The sequence below is a fragment of the Rhinolophus hipposideros genome (genome assembly GCF_964194185.1).
Source record: "Rhinolophus hipposideros genome assembly, chromosome: 8".
Classification (NCBI taxonomy): Eukaryota; Metazoa; Chordata; class Mammalia; order Chiroptera; family Rhinolophidae; genus Rhinolophus; species Rhinolophus hipposideros.
In genome coordinates, this window is record NC_138054.1 from 31,914,851 (window position 1) to 31,934,491 (window position 19,641).

At 40.8% G+C, this 19,641-nt stretch overlaps 2 protein-coding genes across 4 annotated transcripts in view; both read left to right on the forward strand.

Annotated features, from left to right (window-relative positions):
* Positions 1-12,167, forward strand: BCL10 (BCL10 immune signaling adaptor). 2 transcript variants are annotated; one of them, XM_081056848.1, is made up of 3 exons: positions 1-548; positions 7,827-8,115; positions 9,903-12,167. In XM_081056848.1, the coding sequence occupies exons 1-3, from the start codon at positions 96-98 to the stop codon at positions 10,262-10,264; spliced, it is 1,104 nt and encodes a 367-aa protein (XP_080912974.1). In that variant the 5' UTR covers positions 1-95; the 3' UTR covers positions 10,265-12,167. The 2 variants fall into 2 exon arrangements, 1 of the variants encoding a protein (XP_080912974.1); XR_013993829.1 differs by having other exon boundaries at positions 70-1,056; positions 9,903-11,242.
* LOC308501115 (UPF0690 protein C1orf52) overlaps positions 12,019-19,641 on the forward strand; it is a 16,640-nt gene continuing 9,017 nt past the window's right edge. Inside the window, exons 1-2 of one of the 2 annotated variants that reach the window (XM_081056849.1) lie at positions 12,019-14,900; positions 18,946-19,442. In XM_081056849.1, the coding sequence (XP_080912975.1) occupies positions 19,167-19,442 (276 nt within the window). In that variant the 5' untranslated portion in view covers positions 12,019-14,900; positions 18,946-19,166. Of the gene's footprint in view, positions 14,901-18,945; positions 19,443-19,641 lie in introns of those variants that run through there. The other variant, XM_081056850.1, reaches the window with a different exon arrangement.

A 19,641-nucleotide genomic window follows, 5' to 3' on the forward strand; every position in this document is an offset into this window, starting at 1 on the left:
GGCGGGTCCGCCCGCACAGCAGCAAGTGGTTCCACCCACGGAAACGATGCCTTTCCGGGAGGCCAACCCGGTGTCACACGCAAAAGACCTGGAGGATGTGGGCGAAGCCCCTCCTTAAAGGCTCGGGCCGGGAGGGCGGAGACAGGTTGGCCCGCGGGCTGGCGGCGATTGGCTGCCGCACGGACGGGGCGGGGTCTGCCGAGGGCCCTGCCGCACCTGCGCTGGAGCCTGTAGGAGAGCGAAGGAACGCGGGGCCGCGGGCCGCGTCTTTCTGCCGCGGGTCTGCGGTGGTGGCGGCTCCGCGGGCAGAGCCGGAAGCGCCACAGTGTGACTTCCGAGACCCCCCTGTTTTCCAAGGGGCAGCCCTCTTCCTCCTGAACCGCTCCGCCTCCGCTCTTGTCCCTCGTCCCGAGGCCGAAGCCTCCCGTTTAGGTGGAGCGGCGCAACCCGAGCTCCCGGACCCGGAAGAAGCGCCATCTCCCGCCTCCGCCATGGAGCCCATGGCGCCGTCCCTCACAGAAGAGGACCTGACCGAAGTGAAGAAGGACGTGAGTAGCACAGCCTTACCCAGGCGCCCCGAGGGCTGGGGGCGGGCGGGGGCGGGCTGCAGCCCCGCGGGCGGGCGAGGCAAGCGGAAGCCCGGAGCCCGAGTGGGCGGAGGAGCCTGTGGGTCGCGGAGGGAAGCGGTGGGCAGTGGGCCCTGCCTCCGAGGGGCCTTGGTGGAAGTGATCCTTCGGCGACGTGTCAGTCCAAGTTTTGCATCGCCAAGAGCGGGGCTTGGGCTTCTGAAGCCTTCTTCCGTGGAGCGTTACTTCATTGTCTGCTTCGCGCCCACTCCTCACCGTCCCCTGGAGGTTTCCCCCCCGCGCTTCGCTGCCGCGCGGTTAGGGATCCGCGGCTCGGGTTCACCTTCGAGTCGGACTGTCCGGGCTGCTGGCTCGACCCGGAGGCTGGCCCCGACGGAGGATCCCAAGCAGTGGAGCAAATACGTGAAACACTTTTGCAAAAGGGGTTAAGGAAGCTCACCAGCTGAAAGCACGGTCTGGAATTCCCCTCGTAAGCGAACGCCCACATATTTAAATGGAGGGGAAGGGGATGAATGCGTGTCGCCGAGAATTGATTGACAGGCAAACACTGGGGAATACTCAATCGCTAAATGTTGCTTGGACGCTGCAGAAAATCTTTATATTCTTCAAGAATGCCTTTGTTGAGGTAGGACTTGTTTCTCCTTTTCCTTTGCTTTCAGTTGTTTTGCAGTATCGGACCTCTGTGAATGCCACTAAAATATGTTAATTCAGATGAAAAACAAACAGCACGAAGTGTGCACTGGTTTAACACTACAAAACTCACAATTTCGTCTTTGGGAATGTTCATCTACTTCAAATCCCTTCTTTTTCTCTCTCCTGTAAGGTTTATTACACTGTACCCATAATTACAGTTAGTAGGACTCAATAGCAGTATGCCTTCGCTTCCTCATTCAGCAGCTATTTATGCAACACTTACTGTATGGAAAGTGCTGTCCTTGGGCCTGGAAAGATACCAAAAAATGAGGATCGGGCCCCTGCTTTACATTTAGTTGATATAAGACTGGGACGTTGATAACTAATACAGAATAAATGAGTGTTGTCTTACTCAAGATTTGTGCCAGTAAAACCATGAACTTCAAAAACTAGGCTTGCTTTGTTCCAGATGCTGTGTCACACGATTTACAATGTTCCCATGTAATCTTTTTTTTTTTAATTAAAGTTTGTTGGGGTGACAATTGTTAGTAAAGTTCCATAGATTTCAGGTGTACAATTCTGTATTACATCATCTATATCTCACATTGTGTGTTCACCACCCAGAGTCAGTTCTCTTTCCATCATCACATATTAGACCCCATTTACCCTCTTCTAGAGCCCCCCTCCCCCCTTACCCTCTGATAACCCCTAAACTATTTATTGTCTGTGTCTATGAGTTTTTAGTCCTTCATTTGTTTGTCTTGTTCTTTTGTTGTTTTCAGTTTTATATACCACAATATCAGTGAAATCATGGTTCTCTACTTTTTCTGTCTGACTTATTTCACTTAGCATTATAATCTTAAGATCCATCCATGTTGTCACAAATGGTCCTATAGCATCTTTTCTTAACACCGAATAGTATTCCATTGTGTATATATACCACCACTTCTTCATCCATTCATCTATCGAAGGACATTTTGGTTGTTTCCATGTCTTGGCCACTGTAAACAAAGCTGCAATGAACATTGGAGCACACGTGTCTTTATGGATAAATGTTTTCAGATTTTTTGGGTAGATACCCAGGAGAGGGATTCCTGAGTCATGTTAATTGTATTCTTAAATTTTTGAGGAACCTCCACACTGCCTTCCATAGCGGTTGCACCAACCCATTTAATCTTTACAGCAATGTCTAAGGGAGATAATTGTCATTCCCATTTTACAGCAGATAAAACAGGCAGTGAGAGGTTACAAGTGGGAGGATGTAAAACTTGTATGCCAACACAGATGTGAAGAGTGGCTTCCAGGTATTTATTTTTTTCTATCAGTTCGTTGATATTCATCTCCATGATTTCATTTTACAGCTACATCAGACATTCATAACCTTGGGGAGTCAAAAATGGGTTTCAGGAGGTCTATGAAAAAAAGTATGTGCACATATTTTTCTTAGAAATTTTTTTCATGATATTTTCAAAATGGTTTATGACCTTAGACCAGGGGTGTCCAAACTTTTTTCAGCCTTTTTCACCAAGGGCCATATGCGGTAAAATACACAAACAGCCGGGCCACTCACTCGAGGTGAAGTACATATTGCCTCACCTGGTTTAAGTAAACTAAATATATTTTTGGAATTTGCTGCGGGTCAATTAACAACGGATCATGGGCCACAGTTGGCCTGCAGGCCACAGATTGGACACCCCTGCCTTAGACAGTTATCAGCCACATATTTGAACTTTCTTCTCTCTTAACTATAGGCACTTATTTCCAGGTATCTACTGGAAATCTACTTTATGTCATGCAGATTCCTCATCTTGTCTAAAATTGAACTTTTTATTATCCCTCCCCCAAGGCTCCTTGCTGTTCCTACTGTAGTCTCTGTCTTGATGAATAGTATACCATCACCCGTCCTCCTGGAAACTCCCACTTCTTCACTATACTCCTTTTCCATCCTGCCCCATCTAGCTTTTTACCTCATCTTTTTGGTGGAATTTAGTTCAGTTGAATTAAATACGGGTTACATGCTGCTGTGAGGCTGATATTGTAGTTGCATCTAACAGTTTAAAAATTTAAAACTAAGATACAATCCTAGTTTGAAAAGAGCTTGATTTCTTGGGAGGAGAGAGACTTAAAATGATGATTAACAAATTACAAAATAAGTGCAATGAATTTTACATTCATCCAAAACACTGTCTACTTAGCATTCTGCTAAGTGCAGGGTATACAGAGTAGAACAAAACATACCTGGTGTTTGCCTGCTTCAAACATATAGGTCATTAGGGTTGAAAACAAATAAACGTGTAATTACAAATGATGGTAGGTACTATGAAGGAAACAGACAGATGTTGAAACAATAACAGGGGGCATCTACTTGAGATAATATGGTCAGGGAAAGTTACAGTTAAATTGGTTCCTGAGAGCTATGACAGAACTCAGGGAAGAGCATTCCAGGCAGAATAGAATTTGCAAAGGACCTAAAACAGGGAGGATCTTGGTGACTTGGGGAAATTGGAAGAAGGCAGAGGAGAGGGTTCCCTGAGGTGAAATTAGGAGGAAGGTGGGCTAGAGCCAGATCATGAAGGGTCTTAATAGATGGTAGTAAAGTGTTTGGATTTTTTTTCCCCAAGTGTAGTAGGGACCTATTGAAGAATTCTATTTTTAAAAGATCCCTCTGCCTATTTTATGGACTGAGGAGAGCAAAAGTGAAAAGAGGGAAACCAGGAGACTCTTAGAATTTATATATTTGAGAGATGGTGGTGATTTGGGTCAGATTGAAGGCAGTGGAAATGGATGCAGCTAGAAAATTCCAGATGCATTTTTGAAAAGGAAATTATAGGCCTTGGTGATGGATTGTATGTAGGAACTGGGAATAGAGTGGAATCAGATTAGTATGCAGAAATGTCAAATCAGCAACTAGATGCACAAGTCTGAAGATCAGAAAAGAGATCTGAGCTGAAAATATAAATGTGGGATTTAATGAGTTCACTTAGGGAGTTGGGAGCTAGACGGGAAAAGGGAGATCATAGAAAAGTTAAAGTGGGAAGTTATAGCCACAGAAAAGGGAAGAAAGCCAGGAGATTGTGGTAACAAAAGAAGAGCATTTCAAGAAAGGCATGGTCAACTGTGTCGATGCTGCTGAACAGTAAGGTGAAGACTGAAAATTACCAGATTTGGCATTAAGGAGGTCATTGGTGACTTTGAGAAGAGTAGTGAGACAGAATGGAAGGGTCTGGGAATGAATCGGGAGATGAGAAGTGGAGTCCTGGTTTATGGAAAAGTGAAATGTGTACATGGTACTGTAAGAACAGAGGAGAGGGGTGCCTAACTTATTGTGGGAAACTTAGGGAAAACTTCCTGAAGAAGATGACTGCTGTCCTGAATCTTAAAGAATGAAAGCGACGTGGGGTATAGAAGAGAAAACAAGACAAAGATAACATCGTAAGGAAAGACAGACAAACAGCAGTTTCAGGTACAACATAAATTACCAGGACAGATAGAGATGGCGATAAATTAAGCTGGAAATGTAGGTAGGATCCACACTATGGAGCACCCTGTCTGCCATTTTGTTAGCTATTATTGAGTACTTACTGTGTATCAGAGACTGTCAAATCTTCATATGCATTGTCTCAGTTAGTCCTCGAGGTCCTCCAAAGTAAGTGTCATCTTATCACTAAGGAACCAGAAGCTTGGAGAGGTAAGTAACTTGCTCCAGCTCTCACAGAAGTATGTGACAGATTGAGGATTTGAAATGCGGTTGCTCCGAGTCTAGAGCCATGCTCTTTTCTACTATTCTGCCATTGTTGAGGAAATTTATCCTTTTAAGGCAGGGGTGGAACACACACAGTGTTTTAAATTTTTTTAAAAAGTAACTGACAGCATTTCAATATTAGAGTTCATCTAACTGATTTTCTCTTGAAAATTTGGAAAATCTGATGCATGTGTGAAGGGGAAATTTGAGAGGGAGGAGAAAAGTAGGAAGTATAGCTAGGTTAAAAGCCCATGCAAAAAGACCTGAACTAACTAAAGTAATGCTAACAATAGAGATGAAGTAAAGGGGTGAATTCGATAAATATAAGAGGTAGAGTGTCAGGGCTCGGTGGATGGGTGATTAGATGTGGCAAGTGAGTGAAAGAGGGAAGGTCTAGGATCATGGTAGGTTTATAGCATGATTGGATGGGTGGTGATACTCTCAAATGAGTTGAGACTATTAGAGCAAAAGAATAGGGGAAGATAAATTTGCTTTTAGACATGTTGAATTTTAAGTACCTTTGGGATGTCTAGGTGGAGAAAGTCTTGATCGCCTACCCAAATTTGGGAATTACCACGTTGGTGATAAAAAGGACAACAGGTGAGGTTTTTCAAGGAGTTCATCTTTTATTAGCACCACGCTCTAACTGAGCTAACCGGCCAGCTACGAGGAGTTCATCTTTTAAATCTAGTCGTCTCTGTCTCCATCCCCACAGCTTAAATTCATGCACTCAACATACGTGAGATATGGCAGCAGTCTTCTAATTGGTCTCCTTTGACCCCAGTTTTGGCTTCCCCCTGGTCCTCTGCAAAAGTTGTCTTATTGCTTCTTATTTATAAACCTTGCATGATTCTTTTGGCTACAGGGAAATGTGTGTTCCTCAGCATGTTATAAAAATTCTTCTGTAATCCAACTCCAGTTTTCCTTCACTGCATTCCTCACCACCCTCTCACATGCAGCCTGTGTTCCAACTGCCCCAGACTTCACAGTATTTTCTCCACTGCACACCTTCATGCCTGTATAGGAAAAAGTATAGCCAAAAGTATAGCCTCTAAATAGCAAAGGTATAGCCTCTAAATATCCAGGTCCTGGAGGTAGGGTTAATTGCTTACTCTGTGCTCCCCAGTACTTGACCAATAGTCATTTTTGCTTCCTGAGTCATATCACATTGTTGTATAATTATTGGCTTACGTGTGCTATGTACTATATACCTAGACCATGAGCCCTTTGCATGCAGGTTTCAAGTCTTGTTGGTTTACATGCTTAGTACTTGGCATATTAGGCATTTAGATATATGAAATGTTTGTTGAGTGAATAAATAAAGGAATATGTGAAATGAGTCAACTGAGAATTACAGGAACCTTTTACTAGTCTACTTTTTTTTTTTTTTTTTTAAAGATTTTATTGGGGAAGGGGAACAGGACTTTGTTGGGGAACAGTGTGTACTTCCAGGACTTTTTCTTTTTTTCCAAGTCAAGTTGTTGTCCTTTCAGTCTTAGTTGTGAAGGGCGCAGCTCATCTCCAGGTCCAGTTGCTGTTGCTAGTTGCAGGGGGCGCTGCCCACCATCCCTTGCAGGAGTCGAGGAATCGAACTGGTAACCTTGTGGTTGAGAGGACGCGTTCCAACCAACTGAGCCATCCAGAAGGCAACTCAGCTCAAGGTGCCGTGTTCAATCTTAGTTGCAGGGGTCGGAGCCCACCATCCCTTGCGGGACTTGAGGAGTTGAACCTGCAACCTTGTGGTTGAGAGCCCACTGGCCCATGTGGGAATCGAACCGGCAACCTTTGGAGTTAGGAGCACGGAGCTCCAACCACCTGAGCCACTGGGCCGGCCCCAACTAGTCTTACTTTTCTGCTACCATAAACTAGGGTACTTTTGAGATCTTCCATTGCCTTTTGCTCATCGTGATAGATGTGAGTCATATTAGCGATCATGTCACCATCACTAATATTTATTGATCACTATGTAGCAGGCACTTTTCTAAGTACTTTGCATGTATTAATGTATTCCTCATAACACTCAGATGAGGAAACTGAGGCACAGAGAAGTTACTTTTCCTAAGATCACATATCTAGTAAGTGAAAGAGCTATAATACAGTCACTGGCACTGAACTATTAAAGTCGTTTATTGGGACCCCTATCAATTTTCTACTTATTAAACCCCCTTAGGTACTTCTCAGATCTATCCCTGTTTTCTGTGATTTCCTTTTTTTTTAGTTCTTTAATTCCAACATTCACTATTCCTTTAGGTTTCTTCCCCCACCACATCTTTCTACCTCCCTTCTACCAAATGACTCACTGAGTTGGAGAAGTGTCTTTCCTAGTGACTCCAAAGATAGACACATTACGGGCCCTTTTAGGTTAGTGTTTGTTTAAAAAAATGGTTTTACTCTAGGAAGATGGAAAATTAACGAACATGAGAAAGTTCTCAACTCTGAGACCTCTCATTAAGTTATCCTCTCTGGTCCTTACTAATCCTGGATTTCTTGATAAATGGTGACTAAAACGTATGGAAGTCTCTGCTCTCATCTTTACCTGTAAAGGTAGCCGTCAGCAGACCACCATATTTCCATGGACTCAGGCCTTCTAAATTAGAACGCCCCTTCTCACAGTTGCTTGGTCCTGGTTTCTAGGTGTGAAAATGAGATCAGCGCAGGGCAGAAGCTATGAAGAATGTCTAGTCTAGAACCTACTTTTTCTACTTGGACCTTCATCTTTATAGCATGCATTTTAGTAGGCCTGGGCCTCCCTCACTTCAAAATGTCTTCTCCCATCAGTTAAGATTCGTAACTAATAATTAGTCACCTATGTAATTTCCTTAGGTGTTAAACAATAACATTGAAGCATATTTTATGTCTTTTAGGCCTTAGAAAATTTGCGTGTGTACCTGTGTGAAAAAATCATAGCTGAGAGACATTTTGATCATCTACGTGCAAAAAAAATACTCAGTAGAGAAGACACTGAAGAAATTTCTTGTCGAACATCAAGTAGAAAAAGGGCTGGAAAATTATTAGACTACTTACAAGAAAACCCTAAAGGACTAGATACCCTGGTTGAATCTATTCGACGAGAAAAAACACAGAACTTCCTGATACAGAAGATTACAGATGAAGTGCTGAAACTTCGAAATATAAAACTAGAACATCTTAAAGGTAAATATATATAAAAGAATTCATTTAAATGTAACAGTACTTTTAAAAGTAAAATGCAAAACAAAACAAAAAATTCAGAAATTCTTGTTTTGCTTTTATTCAAAAAATTACGCTTCAGAATTATATTCAGTTTGCATTTTTTAATCTTATATGCTATCACTGCATTGGAAAAGTGGAATATCAGTCAATGTTTTGTATTTATATTCATTAACAATACCATTTTTAGAAAATTTATCTATAATAAAGTCCCAGTATGCACAGGGGTTTGTTTCTAAAGTCATCAGAATGTAAGATTAATCTATTGAAAAGTAACCCCTGAAAATGCACATCACACATTAAGAATCGTATGTAGGCAAATATTTTAATAAGTCCAACTCTGATAGTTTTTCTCCCACCAGTTGATCACAGGATGAAATAGTTGGCTTATGTTTGTAAGAAACATGTTGTATAAATTACACATAACTTTAAACACTAGAATCACACTTAGTCAGGCAAAATGAGAGAGGCATGGAAACTGAGACTGCTGGAGAAAATAGCAAATTCACCACTCCTGTTTCACACTCACCCCATAGCATACACACTGATTGAAATGCTGTGTAATTAGCCTGCACAATTTAACCCCCCTCCCCCGCCCCAGCCCCATCTCACTCTCTGTCTCTCTCTTTCCAGAGCACTTACGTTAATTGTGAATGTGATGTAGCTCTACTCCAGCTCTTCTAGGTGCTGGGAATACAGAAATGAGTAATTTAGGACTCTGCCCTTAAAGAACTCACAATCTCTAAATCCATGCTTGAACACATTGGAAGTGTCCCATTCTGAGTTCTGTTTTAAAACAAAGTTTATAGCACGGGACAGAAATGCTGAATGTATTGTGAAGTTGAAAAGCTAGTGGGAAAAAATGACGTATAAATGTATTTTATAGACTTTGCAGGTGTTACATAAAATTTGTCAACTCTGGAAGCTCTTTGCCTATGGATAGTTAGGAGTTGAATATTTGCTAAACTTAACAGAAAGATAAATTTTGTTTGTGTTTATTCTTTTCCCCCTGAAGCTAATTGTTGGCTATACTTTTAGATACGATAAAGTTCTTTGATCAGAAGAACAACCACTGTCATTTAAATAAATGTGTTAGATTGAGAACCAGGACATTATCTATTTAATGTGAAGAGGAGACCTGGAATCTAATTCTCACTTTCTTACGAAGAAGTCCTGGATTGCTGGGCATGACTTAACTGTTCTGAGTCTCTGTTTTCTCATCTCTAATAGTGAGAGACTATCCTAGATGACCTCGGAAATCCCTTTCAAATACCATGATTCAAGAATGAGTAATTAGCATTAACTCAGAATTTGATTATATGCCGTTTAAATTTTGTTTTTATTGGGTAATGTTATTTTTATAACAATGCTAAAGAATATTAGTTGTGAAAGCTATTTCTCATTTTATGAAAAATTTTAGGAGCCACTTCTTTTGCAGGTCCTTCAATAGTTAAGTATAGAAGTATACAAATTAAATATAGACTATAGCATTTCATTTAGCTTCCTTGAGACTATTGTCATGTCTGGCAAATGTAAGAGACTATTGCTTTGTCTGGAAAATTAAATAATAGTACACTTCATAGTTATTGGGAAAAGCAATTGAAATGTGAAATGGATTATGACAGAATTTATAAATTACTGTTTAAATTTTGCTTGTGTGGTCACTAGCTTGTAATCTTTAAGAAGTTACAAGATAGGCATAGACTGAGGTTTGTTTCTTTTTCATTGACATCTGAATAATTTTATTATAGGACTGAAATGTAGCAGCTGTGAACCTTTTCCAGATGGAGCCACAAACAACCTTTATAGATCAAATTCAGATGAGAGTAATTTCTCAGAAAAACTGACAGCATCCACTGTCATGTACCATCCAGAAGGAGAATCCAGCACAGCCCCCTTTTTTTCTACCTATTCTTCTGTGAATTTGCCTGTTCTAGAAGTAGGCAGAACTGAAAATCCTAACTTCTCTTCAACTACACTTCCCCGACCTGGGGACCCTGGGGCTCCCCCTTTGCCCCCAGAGCTACAGTTAGAAGAAGGAACTTGTGGGAATTCGAGTGAGATGTTTCTTCCCTTAAGATCACGTGCTCTTCGCGGCAATGACAGTTTATAGCCTTTTAATTATTTCTTAATCACAAAAATATTTGAAAGGATATGAAACTTTTTATAAAATTGCAATAATGACTTATTAACATCTGATACATGTCTTTTAAAATGCAATGTTAGCACACTTTGTAAATAGACTTTTGGAATAAAAGCATACTTTTAGATAGCTAAAATCATGTTGATCATGTATTTTTCAGTATTTTTTTCATTTTTGAGATGTTTAGTATTTTCACTGTTTTTATGTTTTAAGACTAATTTTATGTGGGAACATTATTTGAGAATAGAGTCTTAGGCTGAGACTAATGTTTTTTTCCTCAGTGCATTTATGGTAGAAATTTTCAGTCTAATAGTCCTTTCCAAACATTCAGCAGTAAATTTTTAGGATTAAACTGTTTCTATTCAGTAATAAAGCCAATCACAGGTGGGAAAACTACCAGTGTAGTGAAAAGAATCTCTTTCCCACTCAGTTTGGTATATAGACATTTGCAGAGTCCCCTTCTGATGCAGAGGACAGAGTATGAGCCACGTAAGATCTCAACTTGCCAAAATACATTTCTTATTAACCTTTGCAATTAATGTTATTTTCTTTAGACTTTTCATATTCTTTGCTTTATCATTTTCACTCCTAAAAAAAAATCTTGGCAAAAACTTATTACATGTAAGTTGATGAGATTTTTAAAAATACTTTTTCTGTACTTTTCATTCTGTTTTGATGAGAACCACTGTATGAGTTGAAATAACTAGAACAAAATGGTGTGTGTGTGAAGTCCATTTTTAATACTGTTTGGAACAAGTCGGACATTAGCTAGATTTGTCTTTTTGTTATATAACAAAGTTTGGCTGATATGACACATATATAAATTATGCTCTCGTGTTCATTTAAATTATAATTCTACCTATTTCCAGGTAGTCACCTAATATATTTCAATTACTTGCAAAAAGTAGAGATGGAAATATGCTATTAGTAATAAAAGATTTTAAATTGTAGTGCTGGTTTGGAAGTTTCAGACTTTTCAATAGAAAGTAAATATCTGAAACACTTATATGTGCCAGTTTTTATAGAAAACAATTCAAGTTGTAAGATCAAGTTGCATTTCTGGATAGACTGATGAATTTATCAATCATGAAGAAGATTGATGGTTTAAAAAAATATTTTAAAGAGTGGAAGAATTTTCTAAGGATTATGGAGAAACATATTTCATCTCCAGTGTAGCATAAGAAAGTGGCATTACATTTTAAGAAATCTTTTAAAAGCAGAAGCAGGCTTTTCATTTCATTAATTAAAATAAAATTTGATACACAATTTTTTTATTTAAGTAGTACTTGTTCAGAATCAAATATAAATATGCTGTAGCATCTATATTTATAGTTTATAACAGTTCTCTTTCAGACTGTTGAATAACTAGGCAATAAAATTAAGGTTTTAACAAATTTAGGCTTTTGGGTTTTGTGAATCCTATAAAGTCAATTTATTTTCTTTAAACACTGAAAACCAGGCATTGCCAAAAATGTTTAACTTTGAATGATTGACATGATACGGTGCAGTTAGTCACTAGGTTGATTAATGCATCAGTGAAGAAGGTACTTTTCCCAGATACCGTATTGTCACTTAATATAAAACACCTTTGAGCTCACTTTTTCTTGCTTTTTTAAAAAAATTAATAGATTTTATTTTTTAGAGCAGTTTTAAATTTACAGAAAACTTGAACAGAAAGTGCAAAGTTCCCATATATTCTCTTTCCTCCTATTTCCCATAGTAACATCTCACATTAGTGTAGTACATTGGTTAGAATTGATGAACCAGTCTTAAATATGTTATTATTAACTAAAGTTAATAGTTAATGTCAGGGTTCACGCTATTGAACAGTTCTATAAGTTTTGACAAATGCATAATATGTATACACAATTATAAAATATCACACAGAATGGTTTCACTGCCCTTAAAATCCTGTGTTCCACTTATTCATCCCTTCCTCTTTCCTCCCCCTTCCCGTCCTGGCAACCACTGATCTTTCTATTGCCTCTATAGTTTTTCTCAGAATGTCATATAGTTGGAATCGTACAGTATATAGTCTTTTCAGATTGGCTTCTTTCACTTAGCAATATGCATTTAAGTTTCCTCCATGTCTTTTCACGGTAAGCTGTCTTTTTCAAGAAGTTAGTTCCATCTTTGGTCTGCATGTCACTTTTAGTGAAGGGTCAAACACTGACAAATTATTAGGGGCAAGCCAGGATAAGGACAGCATTTTCTATTTTTTGTTTGTTTTGAGTTTTTTAATTTTGTTTGGGAGTTTTTTGGTTTAGTTTGTGTATTTAATTAAGTCCTGTGGTTAGTCCTTTTATGATTCATGATTTTTGTTTCTTGTTTAAGAAATCTTTGTCTATACCAATGTCATGATGATGGTGTTTCCGTTTGGAACCTTAGCTATTTTAGTTTCACAGTTAGCTCTGTGATCCATTACAAAGTAATTTTTATATATGGTATATGGTAGAAGTCAAGTTTTGTTAGTAACTGTCTTACCTAAGCAGTGTAAAAGGGAGCAGGGTTTTAAGGCTCTGGCCTTACCTTCTGTCACTGGATAAATATGTACAGTTAACTCTGAAAAAAAGTTGTTAAAGGTAATCTTAGGAGGGCTTCTGAAAGGAGAGCTGCATTTATTATAAGCACAAACAATACACAGATAACTTAGTAGGTGCTGCTCCTAAAATCCCTACTCTTAATTTGCCATACTATTTAATTATCAGACAGTTGTCCTTTATTGCAGTGGTTCCTGAACTTCACTGCCCATGGTAGAATCACCTGGGGAGCTTTTAAATATGTCGATCCCCAGGCTGTACCCCATACCAGTTAAACCATAATGTTTGCGTGTGAAGGTCTAAAGATTTCCAAGCAATTCCAATATGCAACAATATTTGGGAATGGAAACCACAACTGTACTGGGTGCCAAATAACTGCTTTGTTTTCCACATGTGTGATCTTGTTTTTAATAACAACCCTGCAAGGTAGGTTGTATTGTCTTTTTTTCTTTTCCTTTTTTTTTTGCAGATGGAAAACAAACTCAGGATCAAGTAAATGACTCAAAATTACACAGCTCTTTAGGATTTAAATTCAGGGCTGTTTGACTCCAAGATCAATATTCTCTTATTAGTATTTCTTAAATGGCAGAAAGGTAAGAGTGGAGATTATGTATGTTTTGTATCATTAATTCAATGATTATTTAGTACCCATTATTCGAGGTGCTGGAGATACAATAATAAAACAAAGTATGTTCTCATAGAACTCACATTCTAGTTGGGGGAGATAGAAGATAAACAAGGAAAGCCAGACAACTGTCGTTGCCATGGATATAAAATAGGGCATGTAAGAGATAAAAAGGAAAGCGTATTGTTAGCTTTAAGAGGGAAGTCCTCTCAGCATGTAACCTTTGAGCTGAGACCTAAATCATAAGAAGGAAGGAGTCAGTCGCATGAAGTTGTCCGGGAAAGTTCAGGCAGAACTAACATCGGGTGCAAAAGCCCTGTGGCAGGAATGAGTTACTGAGGACCACATAGGCCTGTATGGCTGGAACATAGTGTGAGGGGTGACGGGGGAACTCAGGTGCCTGGATTGAGATGAGGTTTCACAGACAGCAGGAATCAGATATGGAAGGGCTTAACAGACCATTGTAAGAAGTTTGGATTTCTAGGGTGGGAAACACTTGCAGAATTTTAAGCAAGTGAGAGACATAATCTGATTTGTGTTTTAAAAAATCAACTTTGTCTTCCTCTTTTCCTTCTCTAACTTTCCCTTTCATTCTCTTCCTGCATTTCTTTGACAGTTCAATCCACAAGCCACTATGTGGGTCAAAGTACAGTGTCTGTACCAGCAGAGCTAGGGGAAGTAGTAGGAGTCCAGATTGGCGTGTAGGAGGCTGAACAGGATATGGATGGCATGAGGTGGCGGTGGGGATATAGAATTGGGATTCAAATGGAATGAGAATATCAGTGCTGATGGGTGGTCTGTGGGCTCTCAGAACCTGAGTATAGTAAGAAAAGTGTGGACATGGCTCAGCGTTGGCAGGTGTGCACTCAAAAAGTGTCAGGGCCTGAGCTGGTGAAGAAAATGTCTATAGGGGTGTTCAACATCAGAGCCTGAAGAAGATGGTAGGAACAGGGTGAGGACGGCCTCTGTAGAAGGGCTGTCTAATGCAGTATGTCAGATCCAAAGTTCAATAAACAGGGCATCCTCATGAGGGAGTGGCCAGCAGCAGTGATGGAAGGTTGGCTGCATACCTTTCCTTGGGGATTGATGAAGTAAAAACGGATTTAGGATAATGGGAGCTAGATTTCTTAATATTGGAAAATGGAGTTACAAATATGGAAAGAAAACTAAAAGGAATCCTGTAGTACTGGATTAAAATTAAAGCTATCAGTATGAACTCAAGGTTTTCAATAAATACAGAAATAAATGCATTATCTAATTTTGTCCACTGAGAGAACCTGCAACATTAACACCTCATTAATAATGAGCACACCAAGCACCTAGATCTTGGCTTTTGAATACCATTTTTCTCCATTAACAGGAATCAGAGTTCTTTGGCAAAATGTCTTAATGCCAAGGCAAAGAACAAGATAAGCCTGGAATATCTTGTGCCAGAAAGCAGGCAAGTGTCCAAAGAATGGTGGGGCATCTACAAAGGGTGCAGAAGCCAGCTGGAAGGAGCTCCCACAGGTCAAATCTGGAACAATTTTAATACCAAATTAATTAATGTATTACAACTCATTGGATAAAATAGGAAACCGTGAGTCAATGCTAATATAAACAAATAATTTAATGAAGAATGGGATATTGACATGGTCTCAAAGTACCTCCCTACAAACTACTAATAAATAACAAAGGAGGAAATAAACTTTATAGTAGATACCACATTAAACAAAAAATCAAAGTTAAAATTATCAGTACCAGAGCAAATTGAAATCCTATGCCTCCTGATGGAATGCAATAAAAAAACACACTACTTCCATGATATTCCTGCCAAAGATTCATAACCTGAACCTAATCATCAGGAAACATTGGACAAACTCATACTGAGGCATCTACAAAATAACTGGCCTACAATCTTCCAAATATCAAGGTCATGAAAGCTAAAGACAGAGAAATCATCTTAGGTTGAAGGAGATTGAGACATGACCACTACATGGAATGCATGAAGCTGGGCCAATTTAAAGATTATTAAATGTTAAGGAAAAATTAGTAATAAATAAAAAAGACCACTTCAATTGTTCAGGCAAAACACGAGAGTGATAGAGATAGAACTGGTGAAAAGTACTGGATTTCAAATGTATTTTGAACTTAAAGTGACAAGACTTTCTAACTTTTGTCCTGAGCACTTGATTAATAATAGTGTAATTTAAAGAGATGGGGAAGAATGTGGGAAGTTTTGGAGTACTGAAGGTAGGGAAGAGTTCTGTTTTGGACATATTTTTTAGTTATCTATTGCATAAAACACACACCCAAAATTTAGTGGCTTAAAATAACCATTTATTCATGATGCCGCAAATTAGGCTGGATTTAACTTCATGGTTTTTCTAATGGTCCGTCCTAGGGTCATCCTGGAAACTTCTGAAACTTCAACTGGGGCTGGATGATTCCAGATGACTTCATTCACATGTCTGGTGCCCTCCCTGGCGTGAATGCACTAGCTGGGAACTGGCCAAGGTTCTTTATCTCTTCGTGGTATCTCCAGCAGGGCAGCTGGACCTCTTTACATGGTGGCTCAGGGCTCCCAAGGAAACAAAGTGGAAGCATTCTGTTCATCAAAGCAAGTCACAAGGCCAGCCCAGATTCAAAGAGGAAATGTTCTCCACCTCTTGATAGAAAGAGTGGTCTACATGCACAGGGTAGATAATCTTGGTAGATAATTTACCACAAATGTTAAGTTTGAGGGACTTGTTAGACACTGAAGTTGGAAATTGGATACAGGAGTTTGGTGGTCAGGGAAGACTTCTGGACTGGGTATATAAATGTGGGAGTTATTAGCAAAAAAATTGTATTGAAGACCATGGGACCTCATAAAATCACCTTGAAATGACCGTTGATAGAAAAGAGAGGAAGGCCCAGGGCTGAGCCTGAGGTGCTCTCACATCTAAAGGTAAGAGAGAAGAAGGCAGCAGAGGAAATTGAAAGGGCTCTGTGAAATAGGAAGAAAACTAAAGCATATGATCTAGCGAAAGGCAAGGGGAAAGCAGCGATTCAAGGAGGACTATCTTGTTAAAAGGTCAAGTAAGAAGTGGCCCTTAGAGGTGGTTAAATGGAGGCTGTTCATTACTTTGATAACAGGGACTCATGTTACTCAAATTGAGCACCACACCCCAGAAGCACTCAGCAGTGGGCCAGTTTTAAAAGCCATGGAATAAATGTGGTTATCTTCTTAGAGTGTCAGTTTTACTCAATGTAAGTCATTTAAAATATTTTGTATATTACAATAAAAGCTATATTAGATAATGTTTACATACATTTCCAAGATATACTATCTTCCCCAAAAATGTTATGCTCGTGGCGCTTTGGGCCACACTGTATCAGCTTGACCTCTGGAAGGGCTGGAGACTGAGGTCAGCCACATGGGAATCAACTATGTGTACATGATCAAGGCCCAATGAAAACTCTGGACACCAAGGCTCAGGTGAGCCTCCCTGGTTGGCAATACTCCCATGTATAAGACCTGGCAATTAAGCTAGTGAACTCATCCTAGAAAAAGTGCTGCATACCTCATTGCTGAATATCACTATGGTCACCTTTGAAGTAAGTACTCCCCTTGGGAAGCTATACACCAATGCCAGCACCTAGTCCACTCTTCAAAGCAATTTTGGAACTCTTTTTCTGGAATGGCCATCATTCAGAGTTGTCGTATTAGCCTTGATGTCCTGAATGTCATCAAAAATGTCCTCCTTTCAATATTTCCTTTATCGTCGGGTAATGAAAGAAGTTGTTGGGGGCCAGATCGGTGAGTAGGGAGGGTGTTCCAATACAGTTGTTTACTGGCTAAAAACTCCTTCATAGACAGTGCCGTGTGATGCCGTGTTCACAGTGCATTGTTGTGATGCGAGAGCCATGAATTGGTGAAAAGTTCAGGACATCTAACTTTTTCATGAAGCCTTTTTAGCACTTCCAGTTAGTAAACTTGGTTAACTGTTTATCCAGTTGGTACAAATTCATAATGAATAATCCCTCTGAGATCAAAAAAGGTTAGCAACAGGGTTGCGACAAGTTTGCGAACTTAATTGTCACACCTCGTATATTGTCACATATCTTTGCTGCAAGAAGTTAGTGTTGTCTGCAATTCCACTGGGACAAGCCCACAGGAAGCTCTGCATGTGGAAGTCTCTGGGACTCTGCCCCACGCACCTCTTCCCTTTATTGATTTTAATCTGTATCCTTTTGCTATAATAGACTATAGACATGATGAAAACAGCTTTCAGTGAGTTTTGTGAGTCCTACCAAATTAGCAAACCTGGTGTTGGTTTGGGGGAGCCACAAACTTGCAATTGGTGAGAGAAGTGAGGATGGACTCCCAAACATTGCACTTTGGGACCATTAAGTAGGTAATTGGATGGAAAAATTTGAGAAACACTTATCTATACCACAGCCTCATAAATTATAATATTTATTGATCATCTACTCTGTAACAGGCACTGAGCTGGGTTCTAGGAATATAAAAATGAACAAAGCACAATCCAACTCCTCCCCTCAAGGAGCTCACAGGCAATGTGCTATATAGGACTAGGAAAGAGGAGTGAATAAGATAGACACATTTCCTGCTCCCTGGAGATGAGTGTATTGTGTAAATGAGAAAGACTCCTTAAGCGGGGTCTGTGAATGTTTTCACTGACACCAACTTTTATCATTTTCATTTAGGTATCATTCCCTCCTAGTTCACGGAGAGGAGTGAAGGATTTTTAGTTTCCCTGGTAACTAAGTACATGGTTATTTAGTAAGAGGGAACACAAATGCAAAAGCAAGTTATATGGAAAGACAAGTTACTTGTCCTATAAGGAAGGGGGTGTTTGAGACGGAAGGATGTCCATATGGAAAGTTTAAGAGCCAGGTAGAGGTTGAACCAGACAGAAGTTCTGTCCAGAGCTTGGAGGCAAAAGATTGAGGTTGGAGGCCCAGATTTGGGAGTCACAAGAAAATGTAGTTAATTGCCTTAAAAAGGGATGGGCTGATTTTCAACTTTGTAAAACTCTCTACAAAATGTTAGTATTGCTGAAAAACAGTATTATATGTTGGGAAACCCCAATGTTTAAGGGCCATACAGAGCAAAGCAGGCATGGAAGGAGGCTGACAATAAGAACCCAGCGAGTTTGGAGGACCGGGAGTGATGGGATGCAATCCAGGAGTTTCATGAGAGAGGTTGTTCTGAGTGTGATGGAATGAGGTCAACCAGGAGAGCATTCAGTTTGTGACTTGATGAGTTCACCACCCATAGAGGTCTTCCATGACTACTGAGGGAAACACATTATTATTTTTTTTTTTTTTAAGAGGAGATGCGGCAGGATGAGAACGAAGTCCTGGTCTCTCTGGGCAAGAGCTAAAGTGAGGTGGCAGTGAAAAGGGAAATTTCTTAGCTGTTCTGTGCCTTCAATAAATTCTTACTGAACGCTGAAAGTTTGTTTGGGACCACTGACTCAGGACCTGTCTCTTTTCAGGGCATTTCAGAAATGAGCAAAAGAAGCTCCTGCTGGGGAAAGTGCGCTGTCTGACCTACACAGCCTTAGCCCTTCAGCAAGGGAGCAGTAACGGCACGCAGCCCCCAGGGGGCGCAGGCCCGGAGATTATCTGCGAGGCTTGGGGCGGGGCCAACCGCGGGGCGGGACCTGGAGCAACTTCCGGCTTCCGGTGGAGCCCTCGACCGTCGCGCGTAACCGTCATGGCAGCCGAGGAGAAGGACCCCCTGAGCTATTTCGCGGCTTACGGGAGCAGCAGCTCAGGCTCCTCGGAAGAGGAGGAGAACAGCGAGCCGGAGGACATGAGTCGCAGGGCTCTGGATCCTGCGAAGTCGGGGAGCTGCTGCGGGAACAAGACGGAGAAGCGGCTGCCGGGACCCGACGAGCTGTTTCGGAGCGTGACTCGCCCGGCCTTTCTGTACAATCCGCTCAACAAACAGATAGACTGGGAGAGGCACGTTGTCAAGGCGCCTGAGGAGGTGAGGTCCCCGCCCCCGTTCGCGGATGTTGGTCCCGGCCTGCGCCCCCTTCCTCCGCCGCCGCCTCCCGGGGACCGGCTGTCCGTCCCCCACACGCAGTCACCCCCTGCGGGATGCCGTGCCACCCCGGCCCCCTCCAGCCCCGGGAGCGCGGGCCCCCTCCCCCAGCCCGGTGGGTGTCAGCCCGGACCCGCAGCCC